This window comes from Charadrius vociferus, unplaced genomic scaffold (genome assembly GCF_000708025.1).
Source record: "Charadrius vociferus isolate BGI_N301 unplaced genomic scaffold, ASM70802v2 scaffold230, whole genome shotgun sequence".
NCBI classification, from domain to species: domain Eukaryota; kingdom Metazoa; phylum Chordata; class Aves; order Charadriiformes; family Charadriidae; genus Charadrius; species Charadrius vociferus.
The window spans coordinates 1,471,493-1,491,059 of record NW_009646500.1 but is presented as its reverse complement, the minus strand read 5'-3'; the positions used below and the strand labels follow the sequence as shown (position 1 = coordinate 1,491,059).

Genomic DNA, 19,567 nt, shown 5'->3' with positions numbered 1-19,567 from the left:
TTTCTCACTTTATTGAACTGATTTTATTTTGTATGCTTTTAGCATGCTTTTGATTTGTAAGTAATTTGTATTAAAGTTTCATAGCTGAACGATATTGTTATCTCTTATGTGATGTTTTCCCTTATGCACCATTCACGTTTGCTGAACAGTGTTAGCAACAGCTAATGAGCACTTCCCAGCCTGAATTGTGGAGTCAGGGATTTTTATGTTCTTTGTGCCTCGTTTGTACTTGTCATTAAATTACTGATACACTTTGTAACTCAACTACTTTTTTCTTTTTTTCTTTTCAGTTCAGTTAACTTTAAAATCTCTGAGAAATTAAATAAATGAACGTAAATACATTTAAATTCAAAGCCGACCACTGGAGTTGATGTTCTTTACTGCCTGGGAAAAGGACTAATGGGTTATACTGGGAGATCCCTTTCTGGGAAAAACTTATAACAGAAACAGCTAATTCCAGTAGATTAATTTTCCAGTTGTTTTCCCAAAGCTGTTCTTATGGGAACCCCTTAATTAGCAGTATATTTTTAATCAATTTGTGCTTTTACCGGCAGTCAACTCTATTAATAATTTTTACTTGGTTTTATGTAAAATTTCTTGATGTTCAGTTCTTTGTAGACCCTTTCATGTCTACAACAGTTAATCCTGCAGACTAAAAGAAAGGAGCAATTATGCTCCTCAAATTATTCTGGCCAACATATATGCATCTGTACAGCAAATGGCAACAGAGTGGTGTAGGAAAAATGAAAGGGAAGTCTTGAAAGGTTCATGTCCTCAAACACCCCTGTGATGCTGTCAAGAAATCCAATGAGCGCACCGCTGCCTTTCAGTCAGGAACATCTCACACACCTTGCATCTGTATTTCAGAAATATTTTTAAATAGTGTATTTCAGGCCCATTCTTTTAGGTGACATTAAATTTCTCTTTTCCGCAGCCCAAAAAAACATAATGTGAGAATACAGCTGATCCTCTTTCTTTCCGTGACAGTCGTGTGGGGACAAGACTACAATGACCAGCATAGGCTGTCTGCAGGTGAGTGAACACAGTCACTCAGCAAAATGTGAATGAAATAGTCAATCTAAAAATTATTGTAGCTACAGGAAAAGGCTGCCCACAAGCATTCTCTAATCTTGTGATGAAAAAAGAAAATAAATTAATTGAATAATGGGATTAACAAATCGTATTCCCATGTATGCATTAATAAATGAGAGCCTATAAATAATTAATTCTAGTTCTGTTTCTATGTAGAAAGTTGTAGAAAAAAATTGATTTATTTCCAAATACTGAACAATTCATAGACCGATATAAATAAAATGTTCATTTTGATCTTCTGGATAAAAAGTACTTTTGCTTAGACTTCAATGCTTATTTAAGTATTGAAGCAACTCAATTTAATCTACTATAACCAATTATATTGCCTAAGGAAACGTAAAAATATTGCTCTGTGACTAAAACACAGTGCCTCATTCAAATGCCAAATGAAACTCCGGAATGATTTAAATGAGAAGATCAAAGTTCAAAATGAAATAAAACCTGAGGATATTCTGAGGACAGGATGGAAAAGGCGAGATTTCTTGAGGGTAAGGGAGCTCACCCGTTTCTCCTTTGCTCTTCTGACATGGGCAGAGTAGCCAAATTTTCTGTCCCTCAGTTCAGCCGCATGTGGAAAACTCATCTATCTCTACAAGATTTCAAAGACTACCACAGTAAGTCAGTTACTATTTGTAGAATGTGGATAAAACGTATTAGAATTTATGTCAAAACCACTCACTTTAAATATTCAAAGCACAACAATTATTGCATAGCTTATTTTCTGTTTGGTAATAAAGAAAATGGTTTTCATCAATAAAGGTGCAAAAGTGTCCAACTGGATAGGAATTTGGGGGAGTTACGTAGTCTAGTTTTCTTTTATTTCTGCAGGTTTCTATTTTGGAGTCTGGCTGTAGAGCCTTTATTTACATTGCTGGGTAGTACTTGCTGTGTGCAGATTTATTGGATTCAGTGAGATTACCCATCAGAGGAAGCAGCAGACGGTGGCAATACATATTCTGAAACTTTGTTTTATTTCTTTTCTAATGTATTCAGTCATTGCAAGATGCCCTGAAGAAATGTAAAGACTGTCACATAGTGTGAAAGACTACTTTACTTTCACACTCTGTGACTCTATGGTTTGAAAACCTGAAATAGCCGTATTTGTTTTAAAAAGCTCCCATCCTTTGGAATCAAATGACTGGAAATCCTCACCACCAATATAGAGAAATAAAAGCTCACAAAATACCATGAGACCATCTCAGTGCAGTATTTTTGAAAGTGAAATGGAAAATAAAACAAACAAAAAGCTTAACTGACATTCAAGATCCAATATAATTCATGTTTATTTTCACTGTGTACAGAAGGTGGAGCCAAATTCATAAGGATCTGTGAACTCATACTTCATTCTTTGTTTGAATGGTTTTCTACTGTCTTTCTAAAGGGGCAGGTAGCTCAGAGGAGATATTGATTGGAATCAGTTACAATGTTGGGATAAATCCATTTAAGACCAACTTTTCTGACGTTTAAGCTGTTTGTAATGAGGTTTAGAAGTTCCCTGGCACAGCTGAAGAGCATCTGAGCCTCCACTCATTACCCTTCTCCCTTTCTGTCCAGCAGCGAACCAGGAATGAATTCATATTTCTAATTATGAAAGCCTGGGAAAGTGAGCAAGCTGAGTATCACCATGAAGAAGTTGTAGTGAGATCTTAGTGGTATAAAGTGGCAGGCACCAGCATGAAGAACAGGAAGGAGACAATCACCCCAAACTTTGAACCCTGTATTTTCCTGTGATCCTCACTGTAATGCTCATAAAACACCCATTTAGCTGTTTTCACTGCTAGCTGACATTTCAAAAAGCAACTAGTGAATAGGACAGAATAATTTTGGGCTTAAAAGATGGAGCCAGGCATTAAGAAATTTTGCTCCTAATCCTCGTTGTGTCGTGAGCTGTCTATGACTCAGAAGAGCTGCTGATATTCTCCATGACAAACTTCCCATCTCTGTAAAAGAGGTTAACATAACGTAACTTGTTCTACGTTAATATTTATAAAACACTCTGAGATTCTAGATAGATGACTGTGCAACAGTGCAAAATATTTCCAGAGAATAGTGACCGTTTGCTAGGCCGGCCTCTGATCCCACAGCATCTGTCACTGAGAACTTCTCCACGCTTTCATCTGAGGTGCTTCAGTCTTGTTGTGTTTTCAGCAGGGTCTCATAAAATGGCAGTTTTTTTCTTTTGCAGGCAGATCAGTAAGAGCAGAATGACTAAGCCTCCTTTTCCCCTGGGGAATGTCAAGCAAATGAATTTGAGAGACCAGTTTCAACAAGGAATGGCAGGTGTGCTCACTAAGAGACAGTCTTGTGGTTATCCTACTTTTTATTATTACTATTCTTACAACTATCAGAAAACATTCTCTTATATGCTATGTGCCATGCTACCCAAGTGGGAACAGCTGCCACCTTGAGGGGTGACAATTGCTTTTGCTCTGAACAAGCGATGACCCTTTGAAACTCGGGGCGGGGGGGAAGGCTGTGTTTTGCTGACCCGACGGCACTGGGTGCTGCGGCTTCCAGTGGGCTCCAGCCCAGTCGCCCCAGCTGACACAACGTGCGAGGGCTGTGGCCAGCAATTTCTAAGCTGTGTTGTATTTCTTCATGATGTAAATTCCTTAAACAAGGGAAAACCACTGGCTGCTTTTTAAAAAAAAAAAAAAAAAAAAATTAGTAACGTGCGAGGGCTGTGGCCAGCAATTTCTAAGCTGTGTTGTATTTCTTCATGATGTAAATTCCTTAAACAAGGGAAAACCACTGGCTGCTTTTTAAAAAAAAAAAAAAAAAAATCATTAGTCTGCACATTTATGTGCTTAGGTAGTCAAGAAATACCACATTATTGTTCCTTGGACATTCTGAGAAGCTTTACCTCACCAGGGCATGAAACAGGGCCACACATTATTCATAAGTCTGTCTTTAAAGCCAAATGTGTTGAGAAGGGATATCGGTGAAGACGTGCTGAAGCTTACGTGCCATCCAGGGACGTGGGTGACTGCACAGCTGCCTTGAAAGGCACCCAAGACAATCTGTATTACATGTCTATATTCGTCTCAGTTTACTGAATAGTCAGTTTGCTCAGTCCATGAACTCCTCTCCCAGATTGCACACGACCAGTTCTGTGGAACTGGACAGGACAGTTCTGTGCATGGGACTACTGAGAAGTGAATTTTGCAAACAAATCAAAAATAAGTGAAGACATGCTCTTTGTTTTAAGAGTGCCATCAGTCACAGACATCCTTAACTGGGAGTAGACCATGAACCGCACTGGTATCAACGGGAAATTTTGTAATGGTCAAAGGACTGGAGAGCTTTCCAAATGAAACATTCACTAGGGCTTTCCTGGTGAATCAGGTTGCTAAAATATTTTTGAGGAAATATTTGGAGGTGATATGAGGAAACAGTTTCTGTATAGAGTTCTGTACTTAAGTTCAGGTAACAAATAGAAAGAAAACAGTGGACTGACTTCTGTATTAATCACGAATATGTCTCAAAGGCTGTAAATACTAAATAATCCAGTTTATGGTTCCTTTTGATAAGACTATGTAGAAAAGCAGCAGCGGTACTATGGGTTCTGAACTATTTCACTGATTCAGCCGGGGATTCAGCAGACAGAAATCCTGTGGAAGTCACCCTGGGGTTCAGTCCCAGTGATGCACTTGACAGAGCCTGGGCTCCAGCTCTGCGTCTGGTTCGCAGTGCAGACGTGCTCTTACTGCTTGTGCTCTAGCCTGCCAAACCAAAGAGAAACAGGTTCTGCAGTCCCAGGATTGCCACGCTAAAAGATTGCTTCACAAGACAGCGCCATGTGCTCCAAAAGGCAAAATGTCAATGGATGGCAGTATAGGTTCCAGAGAGCTCTGAGCTCCAAAATCTTCCATTTTGTGGTGTAAAAAAGAGTCTGTATTCCACAATACAAACCTTCAAATCTGTGATCTTCTTACCCGTCTCTTAGTCCGCAATTAAGAACTGACTTGCAAATAACTCAGGTCTGACACCCCCGTGCTGTCCTGTTGAACACAGCTTCAGCTGAAGAGAGGTTGTGTGTAAAGACATTTGTTCAATCTGAAAAGCTTATTTTCACTGCGATGCAAACGAGTGTGAGACTTTCTGGTAACCTTGTGAAATGGTAGATCATTGCAACATCTGAAGTTGAATATGTTCTGGTAACAGGCTGTGAAACGTGATCATGGAGACTTATTTCCAAACTCTAAAAGACATTTCCAGGGCATTTTTATCAGAACTAATAATAATTCTTCCTAATTCCACACTGTATCACAGCGGTGACTTGAAATACTTCCCCTTTTCATGTGGATAAAGCCGTAGCAAAGCCAAGTTTTGTGCTTATTATTGCTGCAAAATTATCCTTCCCTTGTTACTAAGATACTCATTTTAGTTTTGTGGATTTTAAGAGTGTTGGGCTTCTCACAAACACTGTTTTGTTTATTTAAGTGCAGAAATACTTCTCCCTCCCTGTTTTAGAAAGAGAATGAGTGAAAAACTCAAAGCCTATACAAGAAGATACATGGAAAAATGCAAGATCAGGCAAGCTGGACCCTGTGATCCTGCCAGCTTTGACAGGGAATGATAGCATTGTATTCTAGCATGCTATGCTGCAATTCAAGGGTTTTTTCCTGGAATAATTTTGCTTTCCTAAGGGGCAGAGTTTTCAATATCAACATATATGACATCCCAAATCTCCTCAGCGCCTCAGCATGGGCACACATGTAGCCATGTTGGTGGTGTTTCATACTGTGCTCTAGAATAACCAGTGCTTTATGGAGCAGTAGCAGGAGCATTATGTGTACTCCGCTCACTGACTGTACCGCAGTCATGAAGGCAGTGAAACACTATGGTTTGTATATTACATTTTTTTCATTCTCAAGAAGGGCCCACAGCCTGCTAAACACAAAGCTCCATATCTCCCTTGCTGTGAAGAGAAAAAGCAACCCTAAAACAACACTCGAAGAACACGAAGAAAAGGTTTCTTTCTGCCATATGGCGTGGACAACTGTAATAACTGAAAAAGCTGTCAAAACTAACAGCCAGTATCAAAGGAAAGGGAGCAAGCTCGGGAAGCCAGCCGTCTCCGTCTGAAGCCAGAGAAAGGAGGATGGAAGGTGTACAGTTGTAGTGTACTAGCTCTTTTTCTCAAACAGGAGGCAGTGTGGACTGCTACAAAGAGCTCCAGAGCAAGAACCAGGACCGTGTGTTTGTTTCCCAGCTTCAAAGCTCCCTGCTGAGTATATTTCTACAAAGATCTTGTCTTAGTTCTCTTCTCCGGAGAGTTCTGGGTGAAAAGCAGTAGGTAAGGGCTGTGAAAAATAAGCAGTATTATCTAGGTTGTGTTGTAGAGTGTTACATTCATTATTTCAAGAAGTAACTGTAAAGAGGACCTTTAGTTGGGAACCTCTCAGTGGTCATTACTGGACTTCTCCCCTCCTTTATAGCCTTTAAAGAGCAAAAAATGTTCATCCATGCTTCTAAGCCCAGAAACAGCCCATGAGAATAACATGAATTGAAATCCAAATGAGCCTGGTACAACCCAAATGTGAAACTTCATTGAGAACTATCTAACCACGAACTCTTCTAGAGAAGCTCTTAAGCGGTCCCACAGAGGAGCTAATACCCCATGACACGAACAAGTACAAGACCAATTCTTAGTGCAGTTTGGACTCCATGTGTGAGGAGCTTAACACGGGCAGAGAAAGAAATTAATCTTTTTTCTACAGAGGAGGCATTTTTCAAGGAGCGTTTAACCAGGGACTGGTCAGGACCAAAACCAAACTAGTTTCGTTCTAATTGAACAAGTCAGTTTTGGACCATGCTTTTATTCTGTAAAACGCACTCAGAAAATATCAGGAGAATTTCTTCTCACTATTGAAGACTGATTCTCTGTACTATGCTTTATTTTGTAAAATTTCCTGGAAAGAGTTTCCTGGAATGTGAGATCATTTCTTCATTTCTCCCATGGGATGGACACACAGGCGCACACACACACACACAAATAATAATAAAAAAATGTGTGATGGGTATCTCCTGTAGAAACAAACATTCTGCTCCTGGTGTGTACTTTCATGTGTGCACGTAAAGGAAATAGACCTAAGTAAACAAAGCTGCGTTCACAACAAAAAGTCCAGAGAGTTCGAGAGGGCTTCCTCTCCTACGTGGTGGCAAGGAGGGAACGGAGACTGCAGCTACGCAGTCCGGCCCCAGCATCCAGGAGGTTCCCGCTGGTTACCCATTAATCCCTTTCACGCATTTTTCCCTTTCCCTATAGCGAAACTCCTGGTGCACACCAGAGAGCTAAGTTGTTTCATCTGTCCCGGGCAAGCCCAAATCTGGACGAAGTGCCATCCAGGTGCCCTCAGTGACCGGGGTGGGAGTGGAGGGGTGGGGGAGGGAGGTGGTGTGGTTGCTGACTGCCTTTAGATTTGTTTTGTTACATCAGCAAGAGTGGACCTTCACGCCTTCGCTCTCTCCTTTTCTCCGGGCTGGTTTTTGCTGTGCCTTCAGTTCTTCAGTTCTTCCCCTCCTCCCCCACCTTCCTCCTCTCCATTTGCAGAGCGCCCCTCCTCCTGGGCTGCCACCCCTCCTTCTCCCCTCCTCTTTCACAGTCAGAGGCTTGAAAACTTGTTAAAAGCTCTCCCAGTGTTCCAAGTTAGAAAAAACTTTTACGAGGTATCAGCACTTTTCTTTCATTAGTGGGGAAGGAAGGATGAAAAATACAAAACAGCAGTAGACTTTTAAAGTTTAAATAGGCAGGTCGGAGTGCCTGAACGTGCTCTTCCATTTTACTTTAACCCTCCAAAGAAGTATTCTGATCCAGTTTCACTGCTGATCAGCAAGGGTAAGTTGAAAGTTTCCCTTTTTCATCTTTTTGTGTATCACTTTTTCTGAAAACACTTTTTTTTTTTTTTCACCCTCAGGATTTTTGTGTTACTGCGCTGATGGTTGAACTTGTTTAAAAATAGGCATCTATAAAAGCGTTAAGTTCTCTTAAAGTGCTAAGCTCAAACTTGGAGGAATTCTTTGCTTTCTTTGGGGCTATTTCTATACATTTCTGCAGATACTACACTTCTTCAACTTCTAACCTTGTTCCACGGAGAGAGAAACAGCGATGAAGTTGTAACTGCGAGGGCTGAGTTGCAGACTTGTTGCTGGTGTTTGGGTGAAATCGCTACTCTGTGTATTTGCCCGGGACTAAATGAGCTCTTTTAAAGAAAAAACCCGAGGTGCTCTTCAGTCTCCTCTGTTGTCCCGAAATTGCATCAGAAGTCAGTAACAGGGAGACCTTGTCCTGAGCGCGTCCCCTTTCTGCCCCCCACGTTTTGCTTTCGCATGGAAATCATGATTGATGCCTAATAGTTTGTGCAGAGCAAGGTTCTTAATTAGGTGCTTTGTTAAATGCTGCAGCTACCAGCGTGGTGACTTTCACGTGGTCTTCCTGATAAGTTTCCCCCCTTTTCTTTTAAAATAGATGTGATAAAATCCAGACGTGGGTTATGGATTTTTAACCTGGTTTGTATATAGTTACTCTGTTTTAGCAACCTCGGTGAGGGATTTTAGAGAAGGAATGTAAGATACCATGATATGCCTTTACCACGTTGGCAATGTCTGTGAAAGTCTTGGGTGGATATAAATGAAAGTTGTCTAGGAAGAACAGTGCAAGAATATCCACAATATGTGTCATAATCCGAATATGACACATTCCCTTTTATATTACCTTGAAGGCTTAAATACCACAAATGCAGAGGAAAAAAATGCTTGAGCAGCATCTCTTGGAGAACGAAAACGCTTTTTACATTGCAAGACTTGGAGTGACCCCTTATAGCGATTGTTGCCTGCTGCTTGCCAGTAGTTAAAGAGCAACACGAGGAGGCAGGAAAAAGAGCCTTCAGCTGAAAGACAGACGAAGCAGAGAGTCTATCTTATCGAGTAACACGTTCTCCTCTTAAACGAGAATATAGTGTGCTTATGTGTGTCCTCACATTTTGCCTTGAGATAACCAGCGAGCCTCGTGAAGCAGCATATTCCATCTGAGGAGCTCCTTTTGATTTTTGTATGTGAGGTTTATGACGAAAATCCCCGGCAATGGCGACAAAAATGGGCAACGGACACCTTGTGCCTGACTTCTGTGTGTGTGTGCGTGTCTGTGTGCGCACAGGGAGCGAGTTGGAGGACTTGCGTGAAGCTTTCATCCTGCCATTTTTAACATCTGGACAGCACACTACCCTGCAGAATTTAAGCCTCTAGTCTTTGGGATGTTTACTGAAGTGTTTCCTTCAGAAACTTCAAAGCCAAACACTGGCACTGACCCATGATACCTAACAAGCATACAAATGGGAGAGGGGTGAGCGGCAGGCTGAGTTCAGAAGAGGGAAGAGAGGGACACAAGGGATTTGATTTGCGACATAAATCTCAATGCTTATACACTCAGGAGCACAAACTGTAAAGTTATCTCAGCTTTTATATTATGCAAGCCCGAAAGATTAATTTTATTTGTCTCTGAAATGAACGTTGGTTTAGGCCAAGGATTCCTGTGGGCATGAGGAAGGTTAGATGACATTGAGCAATGTATCTGTTTCATCAGATAAGTTGCTCTCTTTCCCTCCGTCTCTGGTGTCCCCTCCCCGTGTTACCCACTGAATTTATCTCATATGGAGGCACCTGGTCTGTTGTTTATGCCACACGTACATTTTGGAAATCCACATTTCAAAATCTACAAGCAAGAGCATCAGAGGGCCCAAGGCCCCCTCAGGGGATTCAGTGTTACTTCTCTTAATTCCAAAGTGAGTCAGGAGAGGGATTAATCTGGGCAGTAACACAGAGGGTAGACCTGACTTGTACAACTAGAAAATGTCTAAGAAAGTGCTTACAGTTGCTTTGGGTCCTGTTGCAACTATGCTTTAGAATTAAATTAGGAGGAGAGGATACAGGAGAGGCAAAGGCTATGGGATAGATGCACTGGTGGCTGACCACCAGCAATACTAGCAGCCAACGAAAAAAACACACAGTTGTGACACTTCAAATCCTGGTTACTGCAATCATTTAGTGCATAATCTTTGTCCAGTGGATGAAAATGAACTGAAGCTCATCTGCAGACCTACAAATGAACTACACCTTTCCAGGGGAATGTCTGGAAGATTTCTGATGATTTTTGTAAGATTTCAGAAAACTAGCCTTCCCTATTCCAATCCATCCAAATCCCATCAGTTGTATGTCTCGGCTGCTTTCTCTGTAATGCTGGTTGCTTTTGGGAAATACTCAAGCTGATTGATGTTCAAGGTCCAGAATCTTTTGTTGGCTATTTATGCGTGTGTGAGCACACAGAAAAACGCAGGAAAGGTAGGAAAACCAAAACTTTGGCCTGTTTCCCAACTGCTTCAGCTGCAAAATCCCATTTTAGATTCCACACTAACCCTCTGCTCTTCAATCCACAAGCATGTGACTTTCTAACACTATAGTCAGACCTGGGCATGTTAGCACAGCACTGAGTTTGCATTATTCTTCCTGGAAAATATGAACCAGATGACATGATGAATGCTGTCCATAAAAAATAGTTCTAGAATTTCTTAATTGTGGCTTACAAATCAAATGTCTTATCCATGTGGTCATCCAAAATTCATGCAGATGAATGCTGTTATATCTCCTGCTGCTCTATGGCTTTTTTTCCTATCTTTACCCACACACAGTAGGAGCTGGAAGAAATCCATCTTTTAAAGAGTTTATGAGGCCGGGATTAGTCTGTCTCAGAAAAAGGTTATAATCCTGTAAAGTAATAATCGGTAAGAACTCATGAAATGCATGTACTCATCATCGATTGTCCCAATTGATCAAGGCAACCTATGTCATTCAGTGGACTCACGTAAGGTGTTTGGAAGTGTTAAAAGAAGTTTAAGTCCAGAATGCTGAAGGACTATTTTTAAAGGTTATCTTCCATCCATTTCAAACTATTTACAAAGCTAGAATACTTAAATAACTGTTTGATACAAAACCTCTTTTTATACCTAGTAAATAGATATTGTAATCAGTTAATAAAAAATGGTCTTTCAGTGTCCTGAAAGTAAATAAGTTAGATTGGATGAATGAATTTTCTCCACAACAAAACAAAGTACTGTGTTTCATAAAGCAATAGAATCCACTTAAGCAAAGGAATAATATATTTGTGCCACCACAAGGTTATCTGATTAACAGTACAATGTTTTGAATTGATGTGGGGTTTTTTTATCACTGGCAAAGGCTAGTGTGTAACTGATCTCTTTAAAAAAAGTTGCTGTTCAAAACTATGTATGAGTAATTCAAGCATGGAATGTTTCCTCCTGGAGTTTATATTGCCAGAGGACATAAATGAAACTTAGCAATTTTGCATGCTGAAGCAAATTAAAAAATAAGTAGTAAATTCTCGAAATATTGCAGGTGTGGGATTAAGTAGGTCAAAACTGAAGTAAATCATGTTGCATTAATGGACCAGAGTGGAGTGTAATTAAAAAACAAACAACACATAACTGCCTTGAAATAACACGTCCTCTGTTTTCTTAATCAAACCTTCAATCTGAAATAACATTTAGACAGTAAAAAAAACACATTGAGTCTGAGGCAAGTCTGTTAATGCAGTAGTTTCGAATCATCGGAAAGCTGTCTAATTAAATCAAGAAGCTGTTACTTGAAAAAGGCTTCTTCTGTCCACTTCCACTTCTAGGACATGGAGCAAATAGCTTACTTTTAAAACAAACTTCACGTGTTATATAGTTACAGGCTGTTCTGTTTTAACAATCCCAGCCTGAGGAGGAACGTGATCACATTTCATTCCAGCCTTTCCAGAGACCTCCACGCTCCTGTGCCCAACTCCTTCTCTGCCACCCCGAGCCCATAAAGACAAAGTAGCCTTTCCTGGGAAGGACTAAAGCTGGGGATGGCTGAAGGGATGTATCAGACAGAAACACGCTATGTACTCCTCCCAGTGGAGGCTTCCAGATTTAAAAGTCTGAAGCAGGCCCGATCCTTTGATGGGGCTTCATTCATGCCAACAACAAAATTACACGAGGAAGGGTCCGCACACTGCAGTAGGTGAACTTCAGAGCAAGCTGGTTGAGCGGGCTGAGGAAACGGCCCTGGCATATTTTTCAGGGGTTCAAAGATAATTGGCATCTGGCAGCTATCGGAGCGAGTCCTTTAAACACTTGTCTCCCATTACTCCCTCAGACTCTTTCCGATGGCAGGAGTGGTGCGTTTTTATTTGGCATCTATTGTTATGATTGAGTTTGCCAGACTTACAATCTTGTGTTTCCAGTGACTCACTGCTTCTTGAGGAAAAAAATCTCCTAGGTGCTAAAATTTCCTATTTTACGAATTAGCCAAAAAGGGCTTTTGCTATAAATGACCTTCGCTAGGGAATATATCCATGATGCGATGGGGAGGAAATAATTTGGACACTATCAAAACTATTAATACCAGGAAGGGATTACGCAGCATGCATGGAACAAATATCTATCCCCAGCAGCATCTACTTTAAAAGGGAAACTTTGTGATTATTTTTCCTTTTAAGTGCCCAATTTCACATGCATGTTCAAGTGGGGCAAGTTAAAATATAATTTTTTATGCAGATAAGATTACCATTCTCCAGTTGATAAAAATCCTATTGTGAACTTAGTTTTTCCTAGGAATCTAAACGTCAAGTAAACCATTTCATTTCTTTTATGTCATCTTGTGTATTTCCAGATATCCCCGAGAAGCTGCCCGTGTCCCAGAAATGCACACTTTAAAACTCAAGTCGAGAGAGACAATTTAAACTTGCAGTGTTCAACACTTGGAATGCAAACTGCATGCCAGGAGTTGCCTTAAAACCAGAAAGAGCTCATCTACCTTTTTTTCTTGCTAAATCTTTTTTCCTTTCAAAACACAGTGAAGGAATTTAAATACAAAGAGATGCAAATACAAAGCTAAAACTGCAATAAATTAAGCAAGCCACAGATAAACAGGAAACCAGTTCCTCCAATATGGTAACATAAGCTTAGCTGTGCTTCATGTATTTACTATTTTTTATTCCTTCATAAAACTCTAGATAAAGAATACTAACCTTGATCTTTGTGCTGCAAATACCAATGTATAAACTTTATTTAGATAGCAAGTTTTTTCTGAAGTTGAGTGTAGTATAAACTTGGTATCATTAGAAACTATATTCTTAAAAGTATTACACACAATGTAGTGAAAATTTTGCTGTAGGAAAAATAGCGTGTATTTTGCAATGGTAAAATTTTAGGTATCTGACCCTAACATTAACTTAGTATAACCTTTTGTATTTAGGTTATACTATGGTTTGCTGTCTTATTCTCTTAAACAGTGAGCATAAAAGTCACCGTGAACGATCCACACTGAAAGAGAGAAATCCTTCATGTGTTCCTAGCACATTCAGGCAGTGCCACTCCGTACTTCCACACCGGGCTGCAGCGGTGTGTCACAGCTCTTTTCTACCTGAGGCAGGTGTCGGTCATTGAACTGCAACTCCCACCAAGGAAGCTGAGCCAACCACAGTGGCAACTTAGTGTTGTCGTGGACTTCTTCAAAGCTGGAGTGAAATTAGAAACCTCTTTTTTTTCATTGTGCTCTGAGACTTTGTATGTTACTTTCTTTTTTCAGTTTCCCTGACTTCCCACTCCACCTGCCGACTAACTAAAACTCTGGTTTCTCTTCAGATCATGTAAAAAATGTGAATTAAAACAAAGCTGACATCACTGCTCTATTAGCCTTGATCTGTGATTCATTGTATCAAAGGTATTAAAGCTCTGTCTTAACCATCACTGTTTTTTTTTTCTTTGTGTCCTTCTTTAGTCAGCATCCTGTGAAGATGGGTGATTGGAGTGCCTTAGGAAAACTTCTTGACAAGGTTCAAGCCTATTCTACTGCAGGAGGGAAAGTGTGGCTGTCTGTCCTCTTTATTTTCCGAATCTTGCTATTGGGGACAGCAGTCGAATCTGCTTGGGGAGATGAACAGTCTGCTTTCCGGTGCAACACTCAACAGCCTGGTTGCGAGAACGTCTGCTATGACAAGTCCTTCCCCATCTCCCATGTACGCTTCTGGGTTCTGCAGATCATATTTGTGTCTGTACCTACCCTTTTGTACCTGGCACATGTGTTCTACGTAATGAGGAAAGAAGAGAAGCTGAACAAAAGAGAAGAAGAGCTCAAGGTGGTCCAAAATGATGGTGTGAATGTGGATATGCACCTCAAGCAAATAGAAATAAAGAAATTCAAGTATGGGATTGAAGAGCATGGCAAAGTGAAGATGCGTGGGGGACTGCTCCGTACTTACATCATCAGCATCCTGTTTAAATCTGTCTTCGAGGTGGCTTTCTTGCTGATACAGTGGTACATTTATGGGTTTAGCCTGAATGCCATCTACACCTGTGAGCGAGATCCATGCCCGCACAGAGTGGACTGTTTCCTCTCCCGTCCAACTGAGAAAACCATCTTCATCCTCTTCATGCTGGTCGTGTCCTTGGTGTCTCTTGCCTTGAACATCATCGAGCTTTTCTATGTGTTCTTCAAGGGTGTCAAGGATCGCGTGAAAGGGAAAACCGACCCCTACTCCCACAGTGGTGCCATGAGCCCTTCCAAGGACTGTGGCTCCCCCAAGTATGCTTATTACAATGGCTGCTCCTCGCCAACCGCCCCGTTGTCTCCCATGTCTCCCCCAGGGTACAAGCTCGTTACCGGAGACAGGAACAATTCCTCCTGTCGTAACTACAATAAGCAAGCCAGCGAGCAAAACTGGGCCAACTACAGCGCGGAGCAGAACAGAATGGGACAGGCTGGCAGCACCATCTCCAACTCGCACGCCCAGCCCTTCGACTTCTCCGATGAGCACCAGAACACTAAAAAACTGGCGTCGGGACACGAGTTGCAGCCCCTCACCATTGTGGACCAGAGGCCTCCCAGCAGAGCCAGCAGCCGAGCCAGCAGCAGGCCTCGACCTGACGACCTGGAGATCTAAGTTTCTAGCTGCAGTACTTGCTCTACTATGAAACGACGTGCATTGGAAGATGCAGTCAGTGCTGATCTTGTTCCGGTGGAGGTGGTACTTAACAGTCTCAAGCAGGAGATTTTAACAATCATAAAAACAAACAAACAAGTGAACAAACTTTTAAAATACTTGCTGTTTTTTGGGGGGGATGTGGGGTTGGTGTGGGGTGGTACAGTACACATTGGTATTTAATGTAGCTGGTTTAAAGAATTTAAATACTAAAAAAAAGAAAAAAAGGAAAAAGATAGGTAGTCAGTACTAAGGTAGGGGGTTGTTTTTCTAGAAAGGCTGTAAATATCTGAGTGTATGTGTATGTGTGTACTATCATGTTTGTTTCTAAAGAATCTTCTGTAATACTAAAACCCAATAATAACTGAACTCACATTTGTCAGGGTGAAGTGCTGCCTGAAGATGAAAACATTTTTCCTATTCAACAAGCAAAAAAGTCCAGGATTGCCTCTGATCATTTCCCTGTCAAGAACATTCCATTCTTAGAAAGTGCACTTTGAAGGTAAACTTTCCTCTGTGGTCCTCCAGGTTGTCGAAAGGCTCCTGTGAGGACAATCTACAGCCTTTGAATCATTCAACTCAGATTTCAGACATGGCCCACCAAGAAATACTTTGGTCACCTGCCTCTCCAGCCCTTCACGCAGGTAGATTTTGTGATGTGCGTAAGCGGGATGGCTCCACACTTGTAGAACCGGCAACCACACTCTCTTGCCCACAGCAATATTCATGTCCTGCTGCTCACGTACAGTCTAATTAACGTCATATAAAACCCAGTTTGCTGCCACTTGCAGATTTAAGCGTTAAGACAGGCAAGCAACTGCCTTTAGTGAATTTTATCCCACCTTTATGTATATTAGGGGTGTACATGTGTGTGGATGTGGAGGTAAAGGTCTACACAAAACACCCTCAGAAGCCTATGTTGAGAAATAAATGCACACAGATTACTTGCAGTTGACACTTTTTCATGGATATTGTGAAGACGTGGGCCACTATGGTGTTTACATTCTCTGATTCCTTCAATGCAAGTGAAGCACATGTCATTATATTTTTTTAATTCTATAGAATATTTTCCATGTATCCTAAACGGATGCTTTTTTAAAAAGAAAAAAATTAAAAGGGTCTAATCCTGGATGTCTTGCTTTGGAAAATCTCCTTTAAGTCAGTGGGAGTTTTGCCTGAACAAAGGCTACAGGATCAAGCCCAAGATGTAGCGAACCATGTTCTTGCTGGCATGAATGATTTTCTTTTGTAGAAGTTAGGGGTGGAAACGACCCATTAGGTCATCTAGCCAATCTCCCTGATAGGTAATAATGATGCTTGAATGATAGAAGATGTAGTACTGTAAGCAAGCTTTAGTCTTTTATGTGAAAAACTTAGAAGAAATGCTTTGTGCTGGATTAATAATAAAATGCCTACATGACTTTTGCAGTAACTGGTATTTTTCTTGTTCTAAATATTCACATTTACTGAACTGTAATGTCCACTGCGAGTTTTGACAGTTAGGTCTTTCTAGATGGCTCTAGCAACTTTAGTGTTTACACTTAGATTTTGTTTGAAATGCAAGTGAAGTTGAAAGGATTTTTAAAGAGTACAATTCTAGCTAATTTATTTGAAATATATGCTAAAGAAATCTACCAGTTTCTTCAAATGCATAGCCTCTTAGCTGAACACAGATTGACCAAGGAAATACATAGCTTGGTTTCATTTTGCAGCAACACAGATAAATTGTTTCATTTAATACATTATATTAATTTGTTTGACATTCCATGTTAAACTACTGTTGTGTTCAACTTCATTGCATGTATGCAACCATAGTCCGTCGGATCATGTTGTCTGGAGAACATTAGTCAATAAAGTTTTAATTTAGTATAAATGTATTTTTTAATTGTCTTTTACTGCTTTGTATGTCCATATATCTTTTCATTCAGTCTTATACTCCAAACTCCTTCCTTCCCTCGTCGTTCTTCCCCAGTCACTCTGCATTTCAGCAGTATTCTTGGTTTAATAAATCTGGATTTACTTTGAACTGAAATTTCACAGGACCAGATTTAGATACCCTCACAACACAGGAAAAACAAGCATCGTTTGTGCCACTCCTGGAACAAACTCATACTCGGCATGAACTACTGTCATTCAAATCTTCCCATGAGCCTCAGAAAATACATATTTATTTGCAAACTATTATAAAAAAAAGATAGTAGTAAGACACTATCACATAATTTTCTGAACAATTTTTATATGTGGCCTAGATTCAACATTAAGAAATCGTTGCCTCTAGTTTACATTCCCCCATGTAATCAGATTGCTTGACTGACAGCCAGTTTCAGTTTCCAGAATCAAATCCTCGTTCATTCAGAGTCAATGGGAGAAAGGTACTGATTTTGATAAAGCTGGGATTTCACATACTATCTACTGCTTCACCGTTTAGGTCCCTATTACTAAGGAAGACATACAGTGCTTTGCTTTCCACCATTGGACTCTAAAGGAAAGATGGTTCAACTCCTTATTTATTTGAAAAGTCAAAATATAATGGGCATGCAGTTATCATACAGCTTTCTAATTTCAAATTTGCTTATCATTCTAAGTCCAATTTTTTTCCCCTCCTGTTAGTAAAGAAGGGGAAAAATAAGCAGGACAGTGGTAGTGGATTTACAGCTCTGAGAGATACTACACAAGCACCAGCACAAGGAATGACTCCTTAAATAATAACAATGAGTCATATTCAAGCTGGCTTGTCCTAGTTTGCCTGTACAAAGGGAAGGGCATTCCACGCATTTTGTGAGGATCATGCCCTTGGAAAGGTGGATGCAGAAAGATCCAGAGAAGGGCTCACCCTAAGATAAAATCTAGTGTCTCCTAGACAGGCTGATTGTCAGGTACCTCCCAAGTTAAGGACACAGTTCCTTGGAGCACCTTGGACAACTGATAGAAATTAGTGCTTCAGTGCCAAGGTTCTCTGAGTGATTTTTTGGCTCTAACACATTTGTGTGCTTGTGTACAGTAAAGACATTCCGTGGGACATTTCTCCCACCTAGATTTACTTCTGTGGAGTGTATTTGTTACACACTTCAAAGTCATCAGTGTGACATAATTTTGTGTGCCATTCATCCAATTCTTTATATGCTTTCTCCCAGTGCATCTCTGCAGCAGCAGTTGCATTGTCTGCAGCTGACAAAAAATGTGTGATGCAATGCTGGTGCATACTTCTCAACCTCTGTAGAAGGGTATGTTAGATACTGAATTCAAACTGGAAAAGATGTTGTAAAAATACACATCTCTGAAGGTAATTACCAAAAGCAGGGTTACAAACAAAACAGCAAGAAAACCCAAATTCAAAACCTGTTAAGTATTTAAAATTTGTCTTGATGTTTTGTGTAGAAGTATTTTCAAAAAAGGCAAATTCATCCTAAGGCCCCCACCCTGCCTCAGTAATTTGAAATGTTTGTAAAGAATAAAGTTAGAAGGACAAGTTACAGACAGCCTAAAGTCTATATGCAGATCGTGTAATTTCAAGATGTTTTAAATACAGTGAGCACACACTGAAGATTATTTCCTAATTTAGAAACGAAATTTCCATATTTAAAGTGGAAACTACAGTAATAGTTTGAGAACCGGAACAAGCTTTATGAGTGTACCTGTCACGCCCCTTGAAATCAGTCATTTTTAAATGAGGTACTTGTTTCACCATTCCAGAACCACAGCTGTCTGCAGCACCGCTGTGCTACACTGCATCACCAGCTTGACTGCACATTACCACCATACTGGCATTTCCCTTGGAATTTCTCTGCAGCTTGGTATTGATTCAAGAAAAATAAATAAATAAATAAATAAGTAGTGATGTAAGGGGTAGAGTTTTGCAACTCAGACCTGGGAGTCGATCCAGATCTGAAGTTACCTTGACTGGTTCATGTGGAGATTAAAACCTCCAAACCTCCTCCAGTTTTGGTGGTGGCCATTTCTACCCCACTGGGTCAGGACTACTTTTAATTTTTCTTGTAATTCCTCCATCATTACCACTGCTCCTTTTTCCAGAATTTAAACAAAATGGGGCAGAAAATAGGATTTACCTTCCTCCTGTAGAACTTTTTCTCTCTGTTTACTGCTAATCCAAACCTGGCAGGACTAAGCCTTCTACTGAGCTCATGAACTAGCCCTGATATACAATATTTTTTAACGCAGTGTAATATACAAATGGTCAGATTGACCATAATCTCCTTGAAGATGTCTTCCTTTCCGTCTCATGCTACTCACTCCAGCAATCTGCAGTTAGATCTGCCAGAGGACACTGACTGAGGTGGGATGTAAGGCCCTTGAAGATTTCTCTGGCAAAAAAAAGCAATCCTCAGATGGTACAAAGCTGTTGAAGCTATTCCTACATTACTTTCATTTCTACTGCCAACATAGACAACAAGGTCAGAAGCATAAGTCATCTCTGAGAAATCAATAACCTAG

General features: G+C 40.4%; 1 protein-coding gene across 3 annotated transcripts; it reads left to right on the top strand.

Annotated features, from left to right (window-relative positions):
• The first annotated feature begins 7,685 nt into the window (after positions 1-7,685).
• On the top strand, positions 7,686-16,989 carry GJA1 (gap junction protein, alpha 1, 43kDa). 3 transcript variants are annotated; one of them, XM_009883122.1, is made up of 2 exons: positions 7,686-7,933; positions 13,915-16,989. In XM_009883122.1, the coding sequence occupies exon 2, from the start codon at positions 13,931-13,933 to the stop codon at positions 15,074-15,076; it is 1,146 nt and encodes a 381-aa protein (XP_009881424.1). In that variant the 5' UTR covers positions 7,686-7,933; positions 13,915-13,930; the 3' UTR covers positions 15,077-16,989. The 3 variants fall into 3 exon arrangements, with proteins under 3 accessions (XP_009881424.1, XP_009881438.1, XP_009881430.1); XM_009883136.1 differs by having other exon boundaries at positions 7,705-7,933; positions 13,919-16,989; XM_009883128.1 differs by having other exon boundaries at positions 7,771-7,937; positions 13,919-16,989.
• The last annotated feature ends 2,578 nt before the right edge of the window (positions 16,990-19,567 follow it).